Source organism: Danio rerio, chromosome 16 (assembly GCF_052040795.2).
Source record: "Danio rerio strain M-AB ecotype USA chromosome 16, GRCz13ab, whole genome shotgun sequence".
Classification (NCBI taxonomy): Eukaryota; Metazoa; Chordata; class Actinopteri; order Cypriniformes; family Danionidae; genus Danio; species Danio rerio.
Genome location: NC_141036.1, coordinates 23641835 through 23669050, shown reverse-complemented (window position 1 = coordinate 23669050; position 27216 = coordinate 23641835). Strand labels below are relative to the sequence as shown.

The window sequence follows — 27216 nt, the reverse complement described above, 5'->3', positions numbered from 1 at the left end:
AAACCCTAGCTGTGCATATACCCTGTTTAAAACTCCCATACTTTTTTACAAATACAGTAAAAGATTCTAAATTAACATACCTTAGAAAGATATAAGTATACTATTTTACTATCCCTTTAATAATTTTCTAATGTTTTTTGGGGGGAACTGGGTGCTATTGGATATAGCACTAGGTATATCACAAAATTTGGTTCTCTAGCTTGTAATCATACGGGAACCACTTTAAGTGTTATATACAGTAGCACTTTTATGCAGATAGTGTCATGTACTGCTGCACCTTATCCACTTTAAATAATTACTGAAGAATTGTTATAGGTTCTATATAGCTCTTAAATTTGTTCTGTTACTAGTCAAAAAAAAGAATCGTATTTGTGTACAGACATTGTTTGCAGTAATGTAAATACAGTGTCAAATTTTCCAGGTGTGAATTTGGATTCGTTATTTGGTCTGTGAACATGTTGGATTTTGAACAAAATATTTTTCAGGCTGATCATTGTAAAACACGTCCCCATACAAACAAATGTATAACAAAAAAAAAAAATATATATATATGTATATATATATATATATATATATATATATATATATATATATATATATATATATATATATATATATATATATATATATATATATATATACACACATAAAAATTGTTAATTGCAATCAAAAGCAAAAGACAGAAGGTGATTTTCTTTTTTAAATGAGACACAAAGGGAAGAGCATGACCTGATATGTAAAAGCAGACTAGTCTACAGATGAGGGGCTGTGACAGAAAAAGCCCTGTCACCTTATAATTTTAACTGTGATTTAGAAACAGCTATAGCTGAAACTTTTTTTTTCACCTAATTGGCCTTAATGAAGTATGCCAGTGAAGAAGATCACCAATGTAAATAGGTGCTATACCATTCAAACCTTTAAAATCAAATGACAATAACTTCTATTTAGGATTTTATTTAATCCTAAATTGGACAGGGGGCCCAAGCCTTTTTTTTGTCCCAAGCTTGCAAAGGAAAAAAAAGGAAAAAAAGAAATGACTATATTACTGATAAATAAAATGAATAAAATTAAATAAAACAAAATAAACAATTGGTAGCTCTTTTTCATTTAACTCATAGCAGTACTTCATTGTTTTTTTGTTTGTTTGTTTTTTACTCTATAAAACATTATAATTCAGGTATACAAACACAACAAAATCTTACATTTATTTAGCATATTAAATGAAAGTATTATTACTACAAAATGAATTAGAAATTTATTTAACGTAAAAAAATTCAAAACTTATTTTATGCCTTCTAAAAGGGAAAAGAAATAACAATATTTCTAATTTTATTGAATTATTTTTATTTTTTTTAATCGCACACTATATAAACTACAAATATAAACAGAACAAAACATCATATTAACATTCACCAGAAGTGTGCAAAAGCTCCAGTTTATTTTATAATGCTATATTAGTTTGATGAATTAAAGCCCTTTAATCTACAGGCTATATCAAATAGGCTATTAACATTAATTTATGCATATATGTGCACAGAAAATATGACAATGACAAGTTAATTTTGCAAAGAAATTGTTCATTGGCATGCATAGATTTTTGTCATCATAACTCAGGCCTTTGCTAGGCGCATAATAAAGATTAACATTATTTATTCATTCTTAATTTTGTTGCTGCAGTGAATGGGAAGGTTGGTATGCACAAATAACTCTTAATGGCCTTCAAAAGAATATGCAAGCCGGCTTGTTTTCTTCAGATATAAACATAATGTTCGCAGCAGTAGTGTGCTGAAAGCATATCATCATATTTGAGAAAACTGCAGTGGTTGAATGATTTTTTCTTTTTGCAATTAAGTTAAACACAATGCTAAGAGTTTACTTAAAAAGAAATGTAAAGATTACTGTACACTTAAGGCTGAACATCATTAAGTTGTCACATACTGTATGCTACCAACCATGTTTACTGTAAAAAAAAATAATAGCCATAGTTTTTGATTTACAAGTGTTTTCCATTTATTTACAGTTGTGAATTGCATTATCGGATGTTTATCTCTGCTCTGTCAACTTTTGATGTTGAAAATTCAACTTTACTGTTTAACAAAGGGACTTTTATTGACAGAAAATACTGGCCAGGTTCTCCAAACTCACAAGCTCCCGAAACAACCCGCTCACAGCCACCTCAATCATCAAGATCCCTTTTAACTGCATACTGATCACTTACGCACCGGCACTTCATCCCCGCTCATCACTCCAGTCAGGAATAGGCAGTATTTATGACACATGTATTTTAAATACGTATTTTAAATACAAAATAGTATTGTAAATTGTTTTTGATAGGTGTGATAAAAGTGGCTTAATGTTTTATATTAAAATAGTTTAGTGTCTTGTATTTTTGTAGTTTCATAGTTCTGTAAAATACTATGCTAGAAGTCTACGGTACATGATGACATCTTAAAAATGAGGAATGGTGCTTTCTCGATTATTTTTCTAAGCTTGAGATTAGAACAGAACAAAATCATTTTTAAGAAGGTTGTCAATGCTTTTGAGTATGCATGGAAATTATGCTTAAATAAAGTAACAGACAAATGGTTAGGGTATATTCAGGAGCAAGTCAACAATTATTCAAAATAGTAAATTGATCAAAGCTATAGACCAGTAATATATATTCAGCATATTTGACTAAGAAATGAGATGGAACAAAATATTAGTCCTGAAAAACAAGAAGAGGAGTTTCATAACATCATCAGTGTCAGTGGAAATGTAGAGAAACTTTAGAAATATAAAACACCTAAATAAGGTGTACTGGTGTTTTTTTAAGAGGGTAATCTGAGACTTTTACAGGTAAAGAAGAACTGAAAGAATCCTGGAAGAAAAAGTATACTGTACAAATAATGGATGGATTGTAATTTGTAACTCAACGAGAAACACAAGTTTGGGTTACAAGTTCAATTCACTAACTACAAGGCAACAACTGCCCCCTATACTGTAGGTGAATAATGTGGCAAAGAATAGTTGCTGCTATCAAACACTGCTTACTTCTCTAAGTGTTTTTATTCATGAAGGGCTCCATTTTAAAAGTATTTTATAGTATTTTTAAAATACCCAAATACAGTATTTAATTTTGATAACTTTAAGCCTGTCATATTTTGTCATTTATTTTGATACACTTAAAATTGATGTATTTGGTATTTTATTTTAAAATACACTTCAATGTATTTTTGCTCCAGCTCCAAAAATTCCCTCACCATTCCTCACTATCAGGAAGAACAAACACTCATGGTAAGTGAATCCTATAACTAGTTATATTTAACTTTCTGTTTCTAGTTAATCAGTGTCTTCGTCTCTCCTCGTTCCTAGTGTGATTTCCTCTTGGTAGTGTGTCTCCTGATTCCTACTAGATCAGTTGTCTTCTTCCAGTCCGTCTTCAGTCATCTGCCTTCATCTGGTCCTTTGCTTACCAACGCAAGAAAGAGACATTATCTGTTTGAAACCCTTATCATAAATAAATAAAAAAAAACGTTACTTATAAATGTAAATTCATAAATGTTAAATTCTATTTCAAAAATGTATATTTTAATTTTATAAATGTAAATGTTATTTATACTTACAGCTCTGATCTCTGTCCTCCTGTGACAATTACAAGGTTTTTGCACCGTAATATACAACACCAACCCAGACAATATATCACTTTAAACTGAAATTCTTTAAACTATTTAAAATGTTAATATAAGTCACTTTATAATAAATAAAATAAAATAGAATAAAATTATTCATCACCACACAAAAGCTGAATACATTCGTTTTCCATGCATGTATGGTTTGATTTATGGTTTAGGTTAAGATAATATTTAACCAAAATAAAATTGCTAGAATGTTTTAATTTTTGATATATTTACAAAAGCAATATTTACAAAATGTCTTTATGGAACATGACTTTTGCTCAATATTTCGAGGATTTTAGGAACAACAAATAATTTGACCTTTAGTTGATCATTTGTGCTTATATCACAGTGCTCTAGATTAGACTTATTTTACCAAAATCAAATATGATCATGCCTTGATTTTTAATCATTTAATTAGGACAGCATGGTCTGACTGCTTAGACAAAAGTCTTGTCACTCCATCTAACCCCAGACATGCTCAATAATGTTCATGTCTGGTGACTGGGCTGGTCAATCTTGGAGCACCTTGAATTTCTTTGCTTTCAGGAACTTTGATGTGGAGCCTGAAGTATGAGAAGGAGTGCCGTCCTGCTGAAGAAGCTGCCCTCTCCAGTGGTTTGTAATGTTATTTGCAGCACAAATATCTTGATACCTCAGGCTGTTGATGTTGCCATTCACTCTGCAGATCTCTTGCACGCCCCCACACTGAATGTAATCCCATACCATGATTTTTCCATCACCAAACTTGACTGATTTCTGTGAGAATCTGGAGTCCATGCAGAATACAGTAGATCTTCTGCAGTATTTGTGATGATTGGGATGCAGTTCAGCAGATGATTCATCAGAAAAATCTACCTTCTGCCACTTCCAAATGATCGACTAGAAGTTGAGTCGAGTTATTATTTGTTGCTCTTAGAACTGGGATCGACGACAATTCTTTTGTCAAGTAGTTTATACCCATGCAACTTAAGACTGGTTTTGTGCTCCACAGTCACATAATAAAAAAGCCAATGACCAAACATTTAAGGTGGATGATCAAAGTGATGACATAGCTTTGTATCACATATTTGTATTCTGTTTCAGTTCAACAATTCTTATATAAGGGATTCAAAATTTATAATTAGTGCAGTGACTCTCTGAGCTCTTGTGCCTCTAAAAGTCTTGTTTATGTGCATCTCCAGTCTAAACCCCTGTGGTTTAAAAAAATACTGTGCATAAAAAAAACAGTTTTTTGTGAGATTTCTAACCACAAACATTTGTTTTCAAAACTCTTGAATTCCTTGTTGAGTTCAGCTATCGTTTGTATTATTAGTATGAGTATTAGTATTAGCATTAGTAGTAGCATTAGCATTGGAATTAGCATTAGTATTAGTATTTTGCAGGATGCTATAGTTTCAGCTTGAGTGCCGACAATAAAGAACGTCTAACCCTGTATGATCTTAACCTTTTATTACAGCAGAAAACTTCATATATTGGACCAATCTGCCAGTAGGTTTGGGTTCAATGCTTATTTTTTATACTTCAACAATAGACCTTTCTGTCCTAAGTATTTTGCTCTAGTGCTCTTCACTTTACAATAAAAACCCAATTCCCAGATTCTCACGCCAGCCTCAATGGTTCAGTGGCCTTTGTGTTACTGCCAAAACTACTGTAGAACTTTCCTCAAATATGTTCACAAATCAATTACGGATGGTAAGAAAAGTGTGCCTAAAATTCTATACCATATATCCTGTTCGGTCTGCAGGCCTCCCACAATCAAAGAGATCTCAGGGCTTTGACTTGGTGGTAAAAAATTCATGTGAGAGAAGTTACGCAACTCTAGATTTTAATCGGCTCTACTGTGCATTTAAAAACAGGCTTAAACAAAGACTCAGGGAGAAATGGCATTGGAGACCGACTGGAGAGCTGTCTATTCCTCTGTCTATCTCTGTAACAATATGCTTCATATTTAAAAAAGGTTTGGCACGATGTTGCGTCAGTTTTCAGAGGAGAGTTTGGGAATTAAACCTTTTGAGTTATTTTTGAATGATAGCTTTTGAACTTCACTGCAGACTCCAGGGAAAGAGCTTCTATTTATAATTGCCCTTTTCTGTGGTCTTTCTTCTTTATTTTAATCTACAAACAAACGGCATGTGACGATGGCTGGGAAGACCTCCTAAAATCTTTGAACAGATTCTATGAAAATAGTTTTATTACCAAGAGAGCATATCAAAAAGTGTTCATTTTTAAAATAATAGTTTCTGTTTCAAACAGTCTGGTTTAATTCAGTGGGAAATTTCATTTTACCTCATTATCATCTTTGGGGTTTATTAGGTCTTGTCAGAAAGTGAAGTAAAGAAAAGTCAGCTTTACAGTAGCCTACTTGCTTCAGATGACACATTTGATTTTTGATTTTTATTTGGTGGTGGTGTAGAATTACTTAATCGCTTTGTTATGGTGGTCACAGGCTTAAAAATTTGCAACCCTGCACTTAAAAAAATGGATTATGGCTTTAGTCGGTCCAAAGAATGTAACTATGTTTAAATTAAAACAATTGACTTATGTTTGTCTATTAAAACCGAAAGAGTTGCGTTGGAAAAAAAAAAAAAGTTAGTCTCCAATTTAAACAGCTCGCTTAATTAAAATGAATGAAAGGCTTGTGTTGCTTTTGCAGTACCACATTTTGGTCAATAGGTTGAGTAATATCTACACATGTGCAGTTTCAAAACAACACAGGAAGATTCAAACCACAAAATTCGTTCTCATTAAATGCTGTTGGAATCAAAAGATGAAGATTACAATGCAAATTGAGAATTGAGAATACAAATTGAGTTTCCCCAATGCGGACACACAGGTAAGAATTAAATTTTTCTTTGCATTTATATTGAGGCTGTGACAAAATTTGATCAGTGTAACATACTCCCTTGTTGTGTATAACGTTAACGTTATATTATTGTTATGAAATTGCCATGTTACCTGTGCCTTTTTTATATTAAATGAAATTTTATACTTTAGTTTTAATCTACTTAGTTATTTAGTTATTTATTTATTAAAGCTAAAGTATGAATGTCATGTTGATTGAACTAAACAACATTACATTACCTTTATGTAACAAATTTAATTTAAAATAAATATGCTTTCTTTAAGGTAACTTAACTCGGTTGTGTGGAATCTGTTGACATGAAAAAGTTAGATAATATAATATATTAATATAATTTAATATAATATAATAATATTAATATAATTTTTAAAATTTATTTTAACTTGAACTTTTAATTTTATATTTCTATAGTATTTAAAAAAATAGATAAATAACGATTGACAAACAAGCATTGGTGATCACAAAAGAAATACCAAAAGTTTTATACTTTTAAAAAAATGAATATATCCATGCCTAAAAAGTTGCTTTTAATACAAGAAATGCTTTTAATGGCAATTTTAAATTTGGTGGTAATGTCATAGCGGTACAGTAGGTAGTGCTGTCGCCTCACAGCAAGAAGGTCACTAGGTCGCTGGTTTGAGCCTCGGCTCTGTCAGTTCAGTTAGCGTTTTTGTGTGGAGTTTGCATGTTCTCCCTGTGTTTACGTGGATGTTCTCCGAGTGCTCCGGTTTCCCCCACAGTCCAAAGACACATGGTACAAGCGAATTGGGTAGGCTAAATTGACCGTAGTGTATGAGTGTGTGTGTGTTTTTTGTGTGTGTGTGTGTGTGTTGATGTTTCCCAGAGATGGGGAGCGGCTGGAAGGGCATCTGCTGCGTAAAAACGTGCTGGATAAGTTGGCGGTTCATTCTGCTGTGGCGACCCCACGGAATAATAAAGGGACTAAGCCGAAAAGAAAATGAATGAATGAATGTCATCAGTATTTTTTTCTGGAAATAAGATGGTATGATGTTTCCAGATATCTTTTGTGATGTTTCCTTGCAACTTTTAGAGAACACCTATACCAATGTATTAATTTCAGAAGAGTTAAGAAATTTCTGGCAGCTAGCTCACTACAACTCACACATTTGCTGCGTCCCAATTCGCATATACTATCCATCCTAAAGATTATTTAAATGTGTGTCCCAAATTGTAGTATGTTAAAAAAAGTATGACATCAATATGATTAGAACTACGAATGCGGGTTAAAAGTGTAAATAAACTACCAAACATGATATATGCGTGAAACCAATCATCAAGTAGAAAGGCTTTGGTAAAGATGTTTGATTGACTATAAAGTAATATCTAGCCAACTGGAAAATATTTAAATCTCATTTTCTGTTATATTTCATCTGCAACAACTATACTGAACTTATATAAAGAAGTGTTTGGACATTAACATCTGCATGCAGAATTATCCAAAGACCTGAGAAAATTTCTCTGTATGAAAGACTCTGGAATGGGAGATGAACCTGCTGCTGCTTCTCCGATAAAGTAGGAAATTAAATATGACAGAAATGTGGATGACGTGTGGATGATTGACTGGACATAATCAAGCAACACAACAATCTGTTAACAAGGAAGTAGTATATCTCAAAGCTTGCATACTCTTCTGTTACACACTTAAAAGTATATATTTTTTACTTCACAAAAAAAAGTACATAATTTTAGGGCATAGTATAAGTATGCGAATTGGGATGCAGCAATAGTCGCCCACTAAAGCTAAGCAGGGCTGCCGGAAGTGATGTTACTGAGGCCAGTATCCACATGTAGTCTGTATATGTTGATGGGGACTCAATACTGCTCAGTGAGTAGTGTCTTTTGAATAAGACCTTAAACCAAGGTCCTAACTCTCTGTGCTTGTTAAAAATCCCAGGATGTCCTCAGAAAAAGAGTAGGGGTTAATTTAGCTGGTGTGTGGTTGGTGTGCGGTCACTTGGATGGCTGCCGTTGTATTATCCAGGTGGAGGCTGCACACTGGTGGTGGATAAGGAGATTCCCCCAACAAAAAATGTGTCCAGAAAAGCCCTATATAGATGTAAGGTATCATTAAATCAATAATTGCTGCAAAAATAAATAAAAAATAATAAATAAATAAATAAAATTTCCAGTCAATTGGAGTGTAATCAGTGGTTATCAGCTGATATGGGCCAGTGACAAAGATTTTTTTATTCTTTATGAGTTAAATGAAGATGTCTCCCTATATAACTACCTAGAGATGCTTAGACATGTATTTTGAGGAAAAAGGGCAACAACTGGTGATGTATTTTGAGAAGAAAGGTGACAACTGGTGGTGTGTGTAGAATGAGTGTCCTGTTGAGGAATGTGTAAGGTCATTATTGTTTGGAGCTGCTGGAGAATTAGTTTATTTGTAAAACAATGATTGTAACACAATATATGAAGTTAATTGTGAGAGGCTTTCAGGAGAATGAGTGACATATGATGACATTAATGTACCATCATGCCAATGTATGTTAACACTCAGACAAGATTGAATCTATGGAGAGAGAACTCTGGTGTGAAAGCAGGTGTTTGCATTTTAGAGGACAGGGCCCTGAATAACATTAGCACCTAAAGATATACTAAACCCCTCAGTAAAGAGAAAACATCCTAAAATGGTTAGAGTTACAACGAGAGAGGTGGGGAGAGAGTATCAGTATAAATATTGCGAAGAACATAGACACATTAGATTATCCTGGATTGAGACTAGATATCGGTCTGCTTATGGATGTCTCTGCTTTTTTGGAAAATATTCCAATAAAGTATATTCTTCTAATATTCATAACCCCCAGTCTGAGTTTGATTCATTAAGAGAAAAACTGAAAACCACTACACCAGCAGGGGCCTTCTGTGCCTTGTAGTCTCAGAAGCCTGTTATCATCCATCCACATGGTTAATCAGCTGTAGATCAAATTTATTATTTTTTAAATTTCCCATTAATAGTATTTTATTAATGTCCACCCTCACACTAACTCCAATAGGCACACCTTTAAAATACAGTTACAATCACAATTAGAACAATCTCTATCTCTCTTTGTATTATTAATTCCTTAGTGTTTTCAAACAAAGCCATGCAAATATGATTGTATGAGGCACACAGATTGGGCTGTCATCTTCACATGGATGATGACACTTGAGCCATTTTCAATTCAATGGTATACAAGATGAAAGAAGCACTTCACACATTAGCTTTGGTGGTCATGTAAAACATAATTCAGTTCCAAACCACAAACCTAAAGCACCTGCAAAAATGGAGCGTCCTCATTTTGATGAAAAGTGCATTATTATGTATCCATCTGTATGATAATAAGTCTTCTTATGTTGATGATGAAACTGCAAGTCTAAATGTTTTATGCCAGTAATGAACAACATCAGATTCACTGGAGCTCTGGGGTAATGTTTTTTGGATAAATAAAGAAACAAATAACACTCTTTTATTCCTGATTGCTCAAATTCAATTTAATAATGTTCTAGCAGGTTTTCTTTTTTAAATAGTAATGTTTATCAATCTTTTTTCTTTTAAATTGGTTTGCTTGCTACACAAGGACTACCCAAGCTTGTTCTGTGCATTAAACTCTTTTTAAGTACCAGAACCACAAATAATCCTCATAATATTATAATTTACAGCATCAAAAGAGGCTTTTTAAAATACCCATGAATAAAAAACATTTTCAGTCATAATATTAAAATGACAGGTAATAAATAATAAAATAATTTCCTTTTGCTGTGCAGTAGTGTCCTCCAGTGGTAAAAATGAAAAACTGGCAATATAGTTGTGATTTATGTTCTGATTTCTATTCCTCCTACTGTCCTTGAGGCAGAGGAGAAAGAATACAAATGAGGGCAGCCAGATGAAGCAGACTGAGAAGGCAAATCACATTACGGAGCACTTTTATTTCAAAAGCAGATCCACTGGAGGAAACATGAAAATATAGAGATGGTTAAATGTCATCAAAACATAATACTTTGTTTTTTAAAGGTATTTTATTTATGTAGTAGTTATAATGCATTTATTAACTGTTGAACTCTTCCTAGACCTGCAAAATTAAACTTCCAGCTTGAATTGTCCAAAATTCTAAATGCTTTAGACTGAGCATAGTCAGAGAAAACATGAATACATATACAATTTGTATATAAATGTCAAAATATGGCATCCCGGTGGCACAGTGGGTAGCACGATCGCCTCACAGCTAAAAGGTTGCTGATTTGAGCCTCTGCTGGGTCAGTTGGCATTTCTGTGTGGAGTTTGCATGTTCTTAACATTGCGTTGGTTTCCTCAGAGTACTCCGGTTTTCCCCACAAATTCAAAGACATGCACGATAGGTGAATTGGGTTAGCTAAATTGTCCATAGTGTATGTGTGTGAATATGTATGGATGTTTTCCAGTGATGGGTTGCAGCTGGAAGGGCATCCACTGTGTAAAACATGCTGGATAAGTTGGTGGCTCATCCCAGATTAATAAATGAACTAAGTCAAATAGAAACTGAATGAATGAACGAATGAATGAATGAATGTATGAATGAATGAATGTTAAAATATGTAATACACACACACACACACACACACACACACACACACACACACACATATGTGCCCTTCCAGGCGCAACTCAGTACTGGAAAATACTTTCTTATATTATTCCTATTTATATATATATATTCCAACTCATTCATTCATTCATTTTCTTGTTGGCTTAGTCCCTTTATTAATCTGGGGTCGCCACAGCGGAATGAACCACTAACTTAGCCAGCAAGTTTTTACGCAGCGAATGCCCTTCCAGTCGCAACCCATCTCTGGGAAACATCCACACACACATTCACACAAACATTCACACACACTCATACACTATGGACAATTTAGCTTACCCAATTCACCTGTACCGCATGCCTTTGGACTGTGGGAGAAAACAGAGCACCTGGAGGAAACCCACGCAAACACAGGGAGAACATGCAAACTTCACACAGAAACGCCAACTAAGCTGAGGCTTGAACCAGCAACCCAGCGACCTTCTTCCTGTGAGGCGACAGCAACACCCTACTGCGCCACTGCTTCGCCTATATTTCAACTCCATAAATAAAATAAACATTCTTTTTTTTTTGCACAAAGTAAATGCCAAAACATTGTTTAAAGAATACATTACCAAAAGTTTAAGGAATACACCAAAGAGAATCCATAGAGTATATGCACACAGACTTTTAATTTCAGCCAGCCCCTCTTAGCGCTTCCGGTGAACTGTCTTTCCATAATCAAATTGCCACTTTTAAGGTCTGATTTATTTTAAAATCAGTGATCTTCACTACCTGATTGATATACAATATAAAGTGGGTCTCAGATCAGACATGAAGCACTGCATTAAATTTCATTTTCTTTGCCATGTCTATAAAATACTACAGTTTATTTTTCCCCAGAGTTTTTGCGCTTGCCTGTTGATTGTGACAGCGATAGGGGTTACATGGTCTTTCATCTCATTTTACTCTTAAACAACTAAATGAATGGCTAGGTCTATTTAACTGAATGTATTGTAATTACATTACAACATCGCTGCAGTAACAGGAACCTTATTAAATTGAAAATAGCGAAATTAAGATTTCACCGGAAGTTTATCATTGGCTGAAAAGCACTGTGCATACACCCCATTGGTTAAAGTTTTAAAATAAAAAAAGCATTGTCCCTTTAGTTCAGTTTAATAGCAGCATTAGTTTAGAAGCAAACTCAGTTCAATTATAAAGCAGCTACTGAAGATTAAGCTCATGTCAGTGTAATAAAATTCATCAAATATTGAAACAAGCTTAATTTAGGGGTTTATATTTTGCATTTCAGCACAAGTCAGACCAGAATTGACTTAGTGTGAATATTGTGTAATTCATTTCAGCTATAAAACACAGTGTTGTCGTTCCCCAACTAGTTTTGTTCTCATCCTTCTAAAGGATTTATCCCTTCCTTGATAGCATTTGTTACATATAGATAAAACTTTAAAAATATGAGCAGCAAGGCTAAACCATGTTTCAAATAGTGATCATGAGATGTTGGGAGTTCTCACTTTCAGGGTAATTTAGCACTGCAGGGCCGTGTCACCATGACAGCTGAACCCGCCTCTCCGTCCTGACAGGCTAGTTTTGGATTCTTTCAATAAAAGGCCTTTGATTGCGCACTGGGGCACCTCGGGGTTCCCTGAATGGCTGTCAGAGCTGTCAGAGTGATAGACGGGTGGGTATTTTACCTCCGAAAGTAACAAGCGAGGCGTTAACTCTACAAGTGTAGGACCTCTGCCATTCAAATGGTAACCTCTCTCAGGCAGATATATTCACTGCTTAAAACTAGACAGCTGAACAAAGCTGGATTGAGATATACTCTTCTATAGCGTCTCTCTGAAACTCCACATACATGAAAGATTCTTTTATTGGGAACAGTCAAAATATTGAAATCTGGGTTTGGTAGTCTGGTTAATTGGATACATGAGTGGTAAGCACTCATAGAATTTTCCTTAGGATTTAAAACTGTATTACAGTTGTAATAGAAGTATTACAAACCAAGCACTTTTTAATTAATTAAATTGATCTAAATAATGAACTTAAAAAAGTGGCAAACTGCAATTGTTACCTATTTTTGTTGTTTATCTCCATTTAATAATAAAAAATAATAAATTGAAATTAATTCTGTTGCCTTAATGAAATAAAACAAATGATTTATTGGATAAAAATAAATATTTTGCCTCAAAGTAGGTTGTTTTCAATCATGTGGTTACGGTGACGCACGAAATTCAGATGAAAGTCAGGAAGTAAAAACTGAATGGGAGACTTTTGCAATTTATACCATATTTTAAAGGAGATATAAATAGAAAACAGCCACATATGTTGGGCATGATCCTTTTACACAATGAAGAGGGCAGAGTTTTCTACTGAACTAAAATATATTTGCCTGTCATCGAGGAGGTATATACTTTATAAGCTACGTTATAAGAAAAAAACACTATAGTAAATACTATAGTGTTTGGAAGGATACTAACTATTCAAATTAAACTGTCATAGTAATTATATCATTGCTGTGGTATGGCACAGCTGTAGTTATAAACAAATTATTTAATAGACGTCAGTTTCTACAATTACACACCATCCCAATGCACCACAGTTTACACTAACGTTACAGTATTTATTACAGTTTATTATGCTACAGTATTCTGTAGTATTCATTAACAAACAGTTGTACACATTATACACTTTACTATGTGGTTCAAAAACATGTTTATTATAAATTACTATATTTTTTACCCATGCAGAACTCTTCCAGACATCACAAAATAACAGATGAAAGGATACCAAAGCAGGGACGCATAGTCTACATTATTATTATTTTTTTTTTGTAAGGGGGAAAAGTGCTACACAATAGTTTTGTTGCAAGGGATGAATTTCTTTTTCGTTTGGTCGATGAATATACCATCAACAAACATTCACCACTGCTGCGCATATAGACGTTAATGTTACGGTTGATTATTCCACAAAAACACTGATAGAGACAAGGATTAATGCAAAAGCAGATGGAGATTTCATTTCAGTATGTTATTTAAATTCTCCTGTATTTTGTATAAGTGTGGTATTTTGTATAAGTATTTTTGTATAAGTCTATATCTGATTTTTATATAATGCATTAACATGTTTATACAAATTGTGCTATCTAGCCATGCAACCACCTGTCCACTCGATCCCATTCCCTCTCATCTCTTGCAAGCCATCTCTCCTGCAGTCATACCAACACTGACTCACATAATTAACACATCTCTTGACTCTGGTTTATTCCCCACTACATTTAAGCAGGCTAGGGTAACCCCACTGCTAAAGAAACCCAACCTGGACCATACGCTACTTGAAAACTACAGACCAGTATCCCTGCTTCCATTCATGGCCAAGATTCTGGAGAAAGTAGTGTTCAATCAAGTCCTGGACTTTCTTACTCAAAACAATCTCATGGACAACAAGCAATCCGGCTTTAAGAAAGGCCACTCAACTGAGACTGCCCTGCTCTCGGTCGTGGAGGATCTCAGACTGGCTAAAGCAGACTCTAAATCATCAGTCCTCATTTTGCTGGACTTGTCAGCTGCTTTTGACACTGTCAACCACCAGATCCTGCTATCTACGCTTGAGTCACTGGGCGTTGCGGGCACTGTTATACAATGGTTTAGATCTTACCTCTCTGACAGGTCATTCAGGGTGTCTTGGAGGGGAGAGGTGTCCAACCTACAGCATCTAAACACTGGGGTACCTCAAGGCTCTGTTCTTGGGCCACTTCTCTTCTCCATCTACACATCATCTCTAGGACCAGTCATCCAGAGACATGGATTCTCCTACCACTGCTATGCTGATGACACCCAGCTATACCTCTCTTTTCATCCTGATGATCCCTCGGTTCCAGCTCGTATCTCAGCCTGCCTGTTGGATATTTCACACTGGATGAAAGATCATCATCTTCAGCTGAACCTCGCAAAAACGGAAATGCTTGTAGTTTCTGCCAACCCGACTCTACACCATAACTTTTCAATCCAGATGGATGGGGCAACCATTACTGCATCCAAAATGGTGAAAAGCCTTGGAGTAACGATTGATGACCAACTAAACTTCTCTGACCACATTTCTAGAACTGCTCGATCGTGCAGATTTGCACTCTATAACATCAGAAAGATCCGACCCTTCTTATCTGAACATGCAGCTCAACTCCTTGTTCAAGCTCTTGTTCTCTCCAAACTGGATTACTGCAACTCTCTACTAGCTGGGCTTCCAGCTAACTCTATCAAGCCTCTTCAACTGCTCCAGAATGCAGCAGCACGAGTTGTCTTCAATGAACCTAAACGAGCACATGTCACTCCACTGCTAGTCCGTTTGCACTGGCTGCCAGTTGCTGCTCGCATCAAATTCAAAACTCTGATGTTTGCCTACAAAGTGACTTCTGGCCTAGCACCTTCTTATCTGCACTCACTTCTGCAGATCTATGTGCCCTCCAGAAACTTGCGTTCTGTGAATGAACGTCGCCTCGTGGTTCCATCCTAAAGAGGGAAAAAATCACTTTCGCGAACGCTCACGCTCAATCTGCCCAGTTGGTGGAATGAACTCCCTAACTGCATCAGAACAGCAGAGTCACTCGCTATTTTCAAGAAACGACTAAAAACTCAACTATTTAGTCTCCACTTCACTTCCTAAGCTGCAATTGCCTCTTTGAATATCACACTAATTGTACAAAAAAAAAAAAAAAAAAAAAAACTACTAACACTTCCCTTCTTAGACTTTACAGACCTGAAACTTGCCTTTAGTACTTATTCATTGTTGCTCTTGGTTGTGTAAATTGCTTCCTTGTCCTCATTTGTAAGTCGCTTTGGATAAAAGCGTCTGCTAAATGACTAAATGTAAATGTAAATGTAAATAGCTATGCCTATATATCATCTTTATTTTATTTATGTCGTGGCCATTATTAAGTTAGGTTTGCAGTTTATTCAAACTACTTATCTTAAATCTGATTTAGATTTATGCTCAATACACTTAAATTTGTAAAAATTGATAAGCTGACTTAAGCACTTCCTGTTGACACAAATTGATCAATTTACAGTGCGTATATGTAAATATAAACATTAAATTTCTTAAAATCATTCACTATGCCATTAAAAAAAATTCCTAAAGATTTTAATAATGTGATTTTGTTTTTAATATAAGATCATTTTAGACCATAACTTGATCATCATCATACATAATGTTTTAAATGAGCAAATCACTTTCCAAATACTTAAAGTATAATATTAAAGTACTTAAATTACAACATTAAAGGTGCAGATTCAGCACTTTCCGTCAACAAAAGCCAGCTCCAACAGATGACAATAGCCACAGACAAGGTATACTGATCTGTCTCTTTATGACAAATGGTCTGTATTTATTAGCAAGTCACTTTTGTGCAGTGTCTGATAATTGATAAATGTCAAAGTAAACAAAACTGAGCTAAATAATGACACTAATGATTTTTGTAGAGCTGCCTCACAGTTTAAATTGAATTTGTTTCATAATCGGCCATAAAGTGTTGCTGAACATTTAGCATTTAATAAGCAAGCTATTTGGAGGAAACGCACAATGGTAGAGTAAAGTGCCTAAAAGCCAAGGAGTCGCACAGTCTGCAGATGTTCAAGCTAAACAGACAGCGATTGGCCAGATATAGAGACGTGTGGTCCGGTGATGGTCTGTTTCCTGTCGCCTGTGGAAGATAATCTTTCTGCTGTGTATGAATATTTTAACAAGGTCAGAAAGACAAAGGGCACTTGATGCTAATGCATTTTACTTATTGATCTGTGCAGACAAACATAAGCTAAGCGTGTCATACATCACATGTGCCAACTACCAGTCAAAACTTCACAATAAAGAACTTTTTTGAAAGAACCCTGATGGAAGCTGACTTATACTAAAACCAACAAGCATGGTATGAACTTGCTAATCAAAAAGTAATAATGAATTTGCTACTGCAACAGTTTAACAGTTTAACCATTGTTTTTGTGGTAAATCTTGGTTATATACTGTATTATAACTATAATTGTGGTTAAATAAATGGTATTATTCAAAAAATAAATGTTTTCTATTTTAATTTGAACATCTACTTGTTTTAATTTTAACTTGTTCATGATCCTTCTGAAATCATTTTAATATGATGATTAGGTGCTCAAGAAATATTTTTATTATTTTACTATCAGTGTTGTGTTTTGTGGAAATTGTGACATACTGCATTAAAAAGTTACACATTTAAAAAGTACAGTATATTATTGATATTTCTTTATCAAGGATGTGTAAATTTGATCAGGTAAAGTCGTTAACAAATAAATGCTGTTTTTAGTGTGAACATTAAGAATCATGGAAGATTGTATCATGACCAGTGTTGGGGGTAACGCATTATAAATAACGCACCACATATAGTAATATTATTTCTCTCAAGTGACGAGTAAAGTAATGCATTACATTTAAAATAGTTAATAATATTTTAGCTACTTAAAAAAAAATGTAATGCGAGATACTTTTTACCTTGCTTAATTGCCTTTTACAAAATATATAAATAATAAACAATACCTCAATCAGGTTGAATGAGAAAGTGTGCTGCAAAGTAATAGAAAGTCTTCTCACACTCATCATCATCAGGTCTTTTTTTTTCATAGCAGATTGTAACTGAATAACACAGGATATTGGTTTATTTTGAGTCAGAGGGGGTGTCCAGTATGTTAAAAAGTAAGTTATTTAGTATTTACTGAAGACGCAAACTGTTTCACTACAACTCCATTTACAGTTTTTTACAATTGCTATGACACTTTTATCAATACATTTAACAAGTTTCCTAAACTCTTAACACAGTTAGCACAACATCCGTCTTCGTGGGCTATACAACTAACACATTTCTTGTTGTTTTGACACAAAATGCATCCAGTTAACACAAATTTAAAATGCTTTAACTTCTTTTACACACAAGCACAACCAAGAACAAAACAATGTAATTTTACAGTCAAATTTACAAATGCTTTAACACAGTATGTCAGAACAGATAACACCATGTTCTAAACAGAAATTATATAGGATAAGGTCAAAGTGAACAGCTGTTCTAATCGTGAATTGAAACACAAAAATATTCCCTGTATTTTATTCACAATTGCCAATGTGAAACATCATATTGCGATTATATAAATAAACAAATAAATGTATATATATATATATATATACACACACACACACACACACACACACACACACATACACATATACATACTGTATGTATGTATATATATATATATATATATATATATATATATATATATATATATATATATATATATATATATATTTTTTTTTTTTTATACATATATGCATATATGCATATATATATATATATATATATATATATATATATATATATATATATATATATATATATATATATATATTTATTTATTTATTTATTTATGTATATATATATATATATATATATATATATATATATATATATATATATATATATATATATATATATATATATATATATATATATATATATATATATATATTTATTTATTTATTTATGTATTTATTTATTTATATAACCGCAATATGATGTTTCTCATTGGCAATTGAATAAAATACAGGGAATATATTTGTGTTTCAATTCACAATTAGAACAGCTGTTCACTTTGACCTTATATTTCTTTATTTATTTATATAACCGCAATATGCTATTTCTCATTGGCAACTGAAATAAATAAATAAATAAATAAATAAATATATATATATATATATATATATATATATATATATATATATATATATATATATATATATATATATATATATATATATCTAGAAAGCACACTCATGTCTTGTTTTTGTTTTTCCAATCACATGATCATATGTTCTAATAGAGGACTCTTGAGGTTTTTGAAAGGAACATCAAAGAACTCTGTCACCAATACGTCCATGTAAGATTATGCAATACAGTCATTACTGTACTATACAAAGTGTTTTGCAGTAAACTACTCTTTAAACCTGGAGTTCATTAGTACATACAGTACATATACAGTACAGCATTTGCATACACTGAGTCTAATTACTTTCAGAGAGTCATGAAGTTAGAGGCCAATCAAGTACCACATGAAATTTTCAATGTTGACAAGGTTGGGGATGTCGCCGTAGGAAAAACATAATAGGCCAAAGGGCCACAGTTACCGTGCCGGGCCACAGAAGATATCAGTATAATGTGGATGAGAACATGTGGCAAAAGACCGGGCAGAATAGAAGATTACTTTGTTATTTTATTATAATTGTGGTGCTTTTTCTGTTTGCAGTGATGTCCTTCTGAAAAAAAAGTCTGTACTGCAGAAATTCTGTGTCTGTATTTTTTTTTTTTTTACATAAACTGTAAATTTTATAAAGCAATTTTTTTTCTTCGTTTTGTATAGAATTTTTGCCGTAAATGAAAGAAAATGCATGCATTTACTTAACCCGACGAAACAAAACTGTAACGAGACTTCAAATATAAGGGCAGAGCTGACACATAAACTAATGGAGTTTCTGTAATGTCAGCTGATGATAGTGTTTTTATTGTCAGTGTGTTCTGATTGACTGAATGTTTCTGTTGGAAGAGAACATGTGTTTGTGTTTTGAACAATAATTTCATTTTGAAACATGTTTACAGTGTTTTGTTAGACATGGTGTAGTGTGTTCGTTTATTATAGTATTTTGAAAAGTAGTTTAGAGGTTTAGTTTATAATGTGTGAGTTTGAGCATGAAATTAACTGTTTTGCCAATTGTGTATTTTAGGTGTGTTGCTGCGTTAAGAGTTTAGCAAACTTGTTAAATTTATTGAAAAAAGTGTCATAGCCATTGTAAAAAACTGTAATTTAATGAACTTGTTTGACTGGTTCACTTAGAAGATCCGGTTGCAACAATCGATTAATTTGTGAATCGCCTGTTGTCACTACAGACAGTTGAAAACAGAAACAATCTGTATATTATATATAAACTGCAATTAGCAATGTAATAAAATACAGCTAATATATGTGTTTCAATTTTCAAAATGAGCAGCCGTTCACGTTGGCTTTAGCTTATATAAGTTCTGTTTAGAACATGATGTCATCTGTTCTGACATACTGTGTGAAACTATTTGTAAATTTGACTGTAAAATTACATTGTTTTGGTCTTGGTTGTGTTTGTGTGTAAAAGAAGTTCAAGCATTTTAAATTTGTGTTAACTGGATGCATTTTGTGTCAAAGCAACAAGAAATGTGTTAATTGTATAGCCTACGAAGATAGATGTTGTGCAAACCGTGTTAAGAGTTTAGGAAACTTGTTAAATGTATTGGAAAAAAACTGTCATAGCCATTGTAAAATCTGTAAAGGCGCTATTAATTTTGTCCTTATAATGGTGTTTAAAAAATTAAAAACTGCTTTTATTCTAGCCAAAATACAACAAATAAGACTTTTTCTAGAAGAAAAAAAACATTATCAGACATACTGTAATTTTTTCTCTGCTCTGGTAAACATCATTTCGGAAATACTAAAAAAAGTGAAAAAAAAAAAGTTAAAGGGCGGCTAATAATTATAACTTCAACTGTATATATATATATATATATATATATATATATATATATATATATATATATATATATATATATATATATATATATATATATATATATATATTTAGTTTTTAAATGGAATTTCAATCTATTTTTAAGTATGTTTTTCCTTTTTCTTTTTTATTCTGTCTAATTTGACTGTCACCTGCCATTTTAGTGGATCTGAAAGCAGGAATTGTCTGTCTGAAATAGGCTCATGAAGGAATAATGTAACGGGGCGCTATTACATTTAACATTTTCTTGAAACCCGAAATTTCCACTACTGATTAAAGTCTAACAGGGCTCGAAATGAACCTTTTTTCTAGGTAGCACGGGTGCTCCTAACTTAAAAAATGTAGGCGTATCAGATAAAATTTAGTCGCACCCACCAAAAATGAAACATCATATTGCGATTATATAAATATATATATATTAGGGGTGTATATTAGGGATTCACAAAAAATCATGGTTCGGTTCAATACGACACAGTGGCGTACGGTTCGGTACGTTTTCGATACAGCAAAAAAAGAAAAAATCCAGAGGATTTCTCTGATTTAAATTTTTTTATGTATTAAACATTACATTATAAAAGTATGATTCTGTTTTTTTTTTTCTTTTGCTTTAAACAGTGATAGAGCCATACTTCTGGGGTTTCTGCTTAGTGAAGTTTATTCATAAACTAATTTCGAGAGGAGCACGTGATTATGATTAAACACGACTGGTTCTGCATTAGCATGCTTGATCCACCAATCAGGCCATTTCTAACCCACTATAAAGAGCCAGGCTTTTTTCACTACAGTCATCTTCGATTTGAAGTATCCCCCCTTTCACCCCTACCTTTTCACCATTTCCTCCAAAGGGCAGCATGGTGGCCCAGTGACTAGCACTGTCGCCTCACAGCAAGAACGTCACCGGTTCTAGTTCCTTAACAGGCCGGTGGTCGTTTCTGTGTGTAGTTTGCATGTTCTTCCCGTGCTTGCGTGGGTTTTCCCCGGGTCCTCCGGTTTCCTCCCACATTCCAAAAACATGCACAACAAGTTAATTGATAAATCTAAATTTTCAATACAGGTAATCTAATAATGCAGCATACCTTTTAATAGCATTCAATTTTTAGTCTTTAGCTATTATCAAGGGGGAGTTTTCAAGATCTACCTGAGCTCGAGGCTCCCCTCTCTTCCTCCAAAGAACCTTCGAGCTCAAGGCTCTCTCCCGGGACAGCATGCCAAACTTGCTTATAATCAATCCTCAGCTAAGTGTGAACTCTTGAAGCAGCAAATAAAACAAATCCTTCTTTAAACTCAAAACCAAAAAGCTGCTTAAAAAAAATATATGTAATAATGTAGTAGTTAAACAAATAAAAATAAAAGAACAATTTAGTTTTTAAATGGAATTTCAATCTATTTTAAGTATGTTTTTCCTTTTTCTTTTTTATTCTGTCTAATTTGACTGTCACCTGCCATTTTAGTGAATCTGAAAGCAGGAATTGTCTGTCTGAAATAGGCTCATGAAGGAATAATGTAACGGGGCTCTAATACATTTAACATTTTCTTGAAACCCGAAATTTCCACTACTGATTAAAGTCTAACAGGGCTCGAAATGAACCTTTTTTCTAGGTAGCACGGGTGCTCCTAACTTAAAAAATGTAGGCGTACCAGATAAAATTTAGTCGCACCCACCAAAAATGATGGGCACCGTTACTACACGTTTTATATTAACAGATTCTATTATATGTTAACACTCTAATCACAACTAACAAATAAACAAAAATCTGCATGCGCTCATCGGCCCTGCACACGCTGATTGAAGTGAATGAGATGAACTGAATTAACAATAATCACTGTGCTGTTCTCACGGTGCTCTCATATTGCACAGATGATATTATAACTTATTACTTGCATATGTCAGCTTCATAGCAGAAATGGTCCTTTCGTGAGCTGCTATATCAGTTTCATCTCAGTGAAAGCATGCGATAGTAAACGTGGTATCATTTGCACGACTGACAGCATCATGATGATTAAATGAAGGATAAAATAATGTTAGAACATCTCGTGCTTAAAATGTGTAGATGAGACAAACACTGTTACCTGAAAACTTTGTCCCACCGGCTTTACGGTGAATACTTTAAAGTTAGTCATAGTGGACTTTAACCACTTTATCCACTCTTTGAAAAGTGTAAAAGCTGGATTGACATTCAGCACATGATCACTAATCAGATATGTCATAAGCTGTAACTCTAGCTGGTTTCTAAAACTAAATCTGGCAGTGTTGTTTTGATTCTCTCGTATCCAGACCTTTACATTTTCGCGGCTGGAGCTCCTTGTCATCGGAACTGGGGGATTGACAGCTGATATGTATTAATGGATTTGCGTTCTGTTCTAGCACAGTGGGCCAATAAGAAGAGCTTAAAGGCGGGGCAAGCATTGCAGGATTTTTTGTACTTCTTCTCTTTTTTCTTTTTAGATATTAGTCTGAATCGTTTGGTTTGCAATGCGTACCGAAGCGAAAATACACCCTTAATTTATATATATATATGTGTATATATATATATATAAATGTATATGTGTGTGTGTGTATATATATATATATTTATATATATATATATATATATATATATATATATATATATATATATATATACTGTGTGTGTATATATATATATATATATATATATATATATATATATATATATATATATATATATATATATATATATATATATATTTTTTTTTTTTTTTTTTTTTTTTTCCGCAATGGCAATGGAATAAAATACAGGGAATTTATTTGTGTTTTAATTGAAAATATGAGCAGCTGGTCACTTTGACTTAAGCCTATAAGTTCTGTTTAGAACATGATATTATCTGTTCTGACAAACTGTGTGAAAGCATTTGTAAATTTGACTTTAAAATGACATTGGTCTTGCTTGAGAAATTGACTTTAACTGGGTGCATTTTGTGTCAAAGCAACAAGAAATGTGTTAATTGAATAGCCTACAAAGACGGATGTTGAGCTAACTGCACTGAGAGTTTAGGAAATTTGCTAAATGTATTGAAAAAACTGTCATAGCCATTGTAAAAAAAAATTTGAAAATCTGCAATCTGATGATTTAAAAAAATCGAAATATTGAAAAAAATCACATTTACACTTTTCCACTATTTAGCAATGCATATTTCTCAACAAAATTTAAGTTTTTACATATTTAAGGTAGGAAACATTTTTTTTTCAAGGAACATAACATTTACTTTATTCTCTTATGATTTTGCCGTAAAAGAAAAGTTTGTAAAATGATAATAGAATAATTGACCCGTAGTGTATTTTGGGCTATTGCCAAAATTTATATCCCTATAAGACCAGATACACATATTATAACTGTTACTTTAACAGCTAACTTAATATTTGTATTTTTGTAATAATAAACATCCACTTGTGGGGACCATAAAATAATTAATTTCAAGAAACTAAAAAGGACAACATTTCTAATAACTTACTATTATTTCAGATAAGTTAACTTTGTCAAAGTTGAAAACTGACTTCATGTTAACATTTGAAAAAGCTAAAAGTATAAAAGGGACAGAAAAGCTAAAGCATGAAACATAAACACTGAATAACACAGTCAGCGGCCAGATTTACTTCTGTATTGTCCCCATATTAATGCTTTTAACAGAGGTGAAAAGCAGCATTTGGATTAGACTGAACTCGCCACAAAAGAGTGAGCTGTTGTGTTTGATTTCCGCCAGCAGCTGCTGTACTGTTTTCAACGCATGGCATGTCTGTTTTGTGTTTCACACAGAGTCGCAGTTCAAGGTAACATGAAGCGGCCCGCGGCTCCCAGCAGCCTCATTAGTTCTCTAATGCTCTAATCTGTATGGTTTGTGAGACTGGCCACTCAATAAGGCTGATTTATCTGGGTCTAACATATGGCTGTCCCTGTGCTAACATTTGGACAGAGAAGAGACAAAATGTTTTAGTAGTGCATGTGCCGGATCAAAGAACGACACACAATGTAGAAAAATAGAGAGCTGTGTAACCGTGCATGAAAGGGCAGCATTTCTATTCCATGCCTTAATGCGCTAGAGCTGCCAAATAACTCTGTGTAGAGAACATTAGAAGACCATCTGCATCAAAAGATGTGTTTAGACATTGCAAGTATAAAAAAGGAAAGAAAAACGAATTATTCAACTATTCTGGTTCAATTCAGTGCATGTTAAGCTGAACTGGTGGCATTTGTGGCACAGTGTTGATTAGAACAAAAAAAAAGTTGGACTTTGGCTTTCTATTTAAATATAACAAGGCATTTACAGCAGAATAGAGCCAATTACTCAACATTAAAACAGTTAAAACAGAATACAGCACAAGCAATGTGCTAACACTGTTTTATAGTAATATTTGCTTATAAATCTTTTTCTGTTTAGAGTCTGTGGGGTTTTGTTGAAGACCTGACATACCACAGATGGAATACAGTTTGTGCCTATAATAGTAATCAGGAAATTTAATCCGGATAGAAACCACATTATCACAAATATGTCAATATTTTTTAAACTGTTCACTATGTAGATGAAGGAGGAAGGGACCTCAGGATTTAGTAAAACTGTAAAAAAAATAAATAAATAAATAAAAAATCTCTAATTTGACAGTTTATTTCTGGCAGCTGGGGTGCCGGAAAAAAAGTAAAATAATGGTCATTAAACAAAAAAATTTATTTAAGGAACTCTCTGTAATTTAATGTCTGCCATTTTACGGTAAATATCTGTAATTTAACGTTCGTTATTTTACTTTTTTTCCGGCACCCCAGCTGAATAATGGATAATAATAAACCTGTAATTACGGATTGCACAGCAGAATGAACCACCAACTTATCCAACCCATCTCTGGGAAACATACGACACACTCATACGCTACAGACAATTTAGTCTACCCAATTCACCTGCACCACATGTCTTTGGAATGTGGGGAAACCAGAGCACCCGGAGGAAACCCACGCGAACACAGGGAGAACATGCAAACACCACACAGTAATGCCAACTGACCTAGCCGAGGCTCAAACCAGCGACCTTCTTGCTGTGAGGCGACAGCACTACCTACTGTGCCATTGCGTCGACACTAACATAAACACAGGCAACTTAAACATTGTTGCATCCGAGATCGCAGTCCTATATATTGTACCATGCGAACAATAACACATAAGCCAAGTAGTGCACCTCATTTCATAATATTAAAAAAACTGTAGATTAGAAGTACCTGAACAACTTACTACATCCACTGATACTCTGCAGTGCCCATTCAGCCCATTCACAGTCACAAAAAAAAAAAAAAAGACCCTGATAATGACAACATGGCAAATGAAGTATGTCCAATTTACATTGATATACACTCTCAAGAATAAAGATACGCAAGCTGTCACTAGGGTGGTACCTGTTCAAAAGGTACAAATTGTACCTCATTGGTCTATATTATTACCTCAGGGTTACATATTAGTCCCTAAAAGGTACAAAATTGTACCTCTTAAAATTTTTAGGTACTAACAGCTTTTGAGGTACCAAGTAGACCCCACTTGTGTACCTTTATTTCTGAGAGTGTATGCATATTCAAACTTTCAAATTAAATATCTACTCAGATGTTTTTGTCTGGACTATTGTGTCCTAAACTTGCAAATTGAAACAAAAAAAGACATCTTCTTGTGTTGATGTGGTTGATTCCACATTTACTTTGCACAGAAATAAAATGAAAAAGAATTTGACATTTTCCCCAAATAACAGCCACCAAATCCCATCTGTATAGTCTTTCCCTCCACAAGCTACAGCTTTACTCAAACATGGCTTTGAACTGAAGGCATTTCACTGCTATTTCATCATCTCTTCGCCTGGCAATGAAATGAAGTTAGAAAGGACAAAAATACATGTCTGCCTTTACGAAGGGAGGATCTCCACTCCACAGCTGATGTGTTCATGATTAAGAGTTCACCCCAGCACCTCCTTCTTTTTGGTCAAATGGACATCAACATATAACTCATGTTGCAGGACAAACAAGGACTAGATATGAACAGCATCTAGGCAACCTAAAGTATGTCTTTCTCCTCCTATACAGGGAGTATCTGAAGATGTCGGGGTGATTGTGCCCGCAGTGGGAGATCATGCTAAAGATTCAGAGTGATTCACGGGTGCAGAGGATGGAGAATGTGTGCATATAGCAGCGTTATTTACATTAGTGCACCATCAAGGCATTTGCTCGACCGATCCTCCCTGTACACTTTTCTGACCTCCAGCACACACAAAAAAAGGTCTGTGCAACAAAAGAAAGATCATTCAGATGCTCAGAGTTCTCACTTTACCTCTTTTTACTTCTTTCTTTCAGTGCCAGTAATCATGTGTTTACCTTAAAAGTTAAGCAAAAAAGCGGATCCATTTTTGTGTATTGAAAAGAAAAAAAAAATACAGTCTAAACACTGCTGTTGTTACAAGCCAACTTTTGGTAAAATATGGAAAACCTAAATGTGAGATTTAATTTTATATTATGTCCTTTTTTTATTAAAACAGGTAGTTTAAAATTCAA

The 27216-nt window shown here is 33.8% G+C and overlaps 1 protein-coding gene across 1 annotated transcript in view; it reads right to left on the bottom strand.

Moving 5' to 3' along the window:
* Positions 1-9496: 9496 nt before the first annotated feature.
* The window catches only part of LOC147840248 (zinc finger protein 396-like), a 32917-nt gene continuing 15197 nt past the window's right edge, over positions 9497-27216 (bottom strand). The window contains exon 3 of the mRNA XM_087286973.1: positions 9497-10470. Within this exon, the coding sequence (XP_087143099.1) occupies positions 10451-10470 (20 nt within the window). The 3' untranslated portion in view covers positions 9497-10450. The remainder of the gene's footprint in view (positions 10471-27216) is intronic.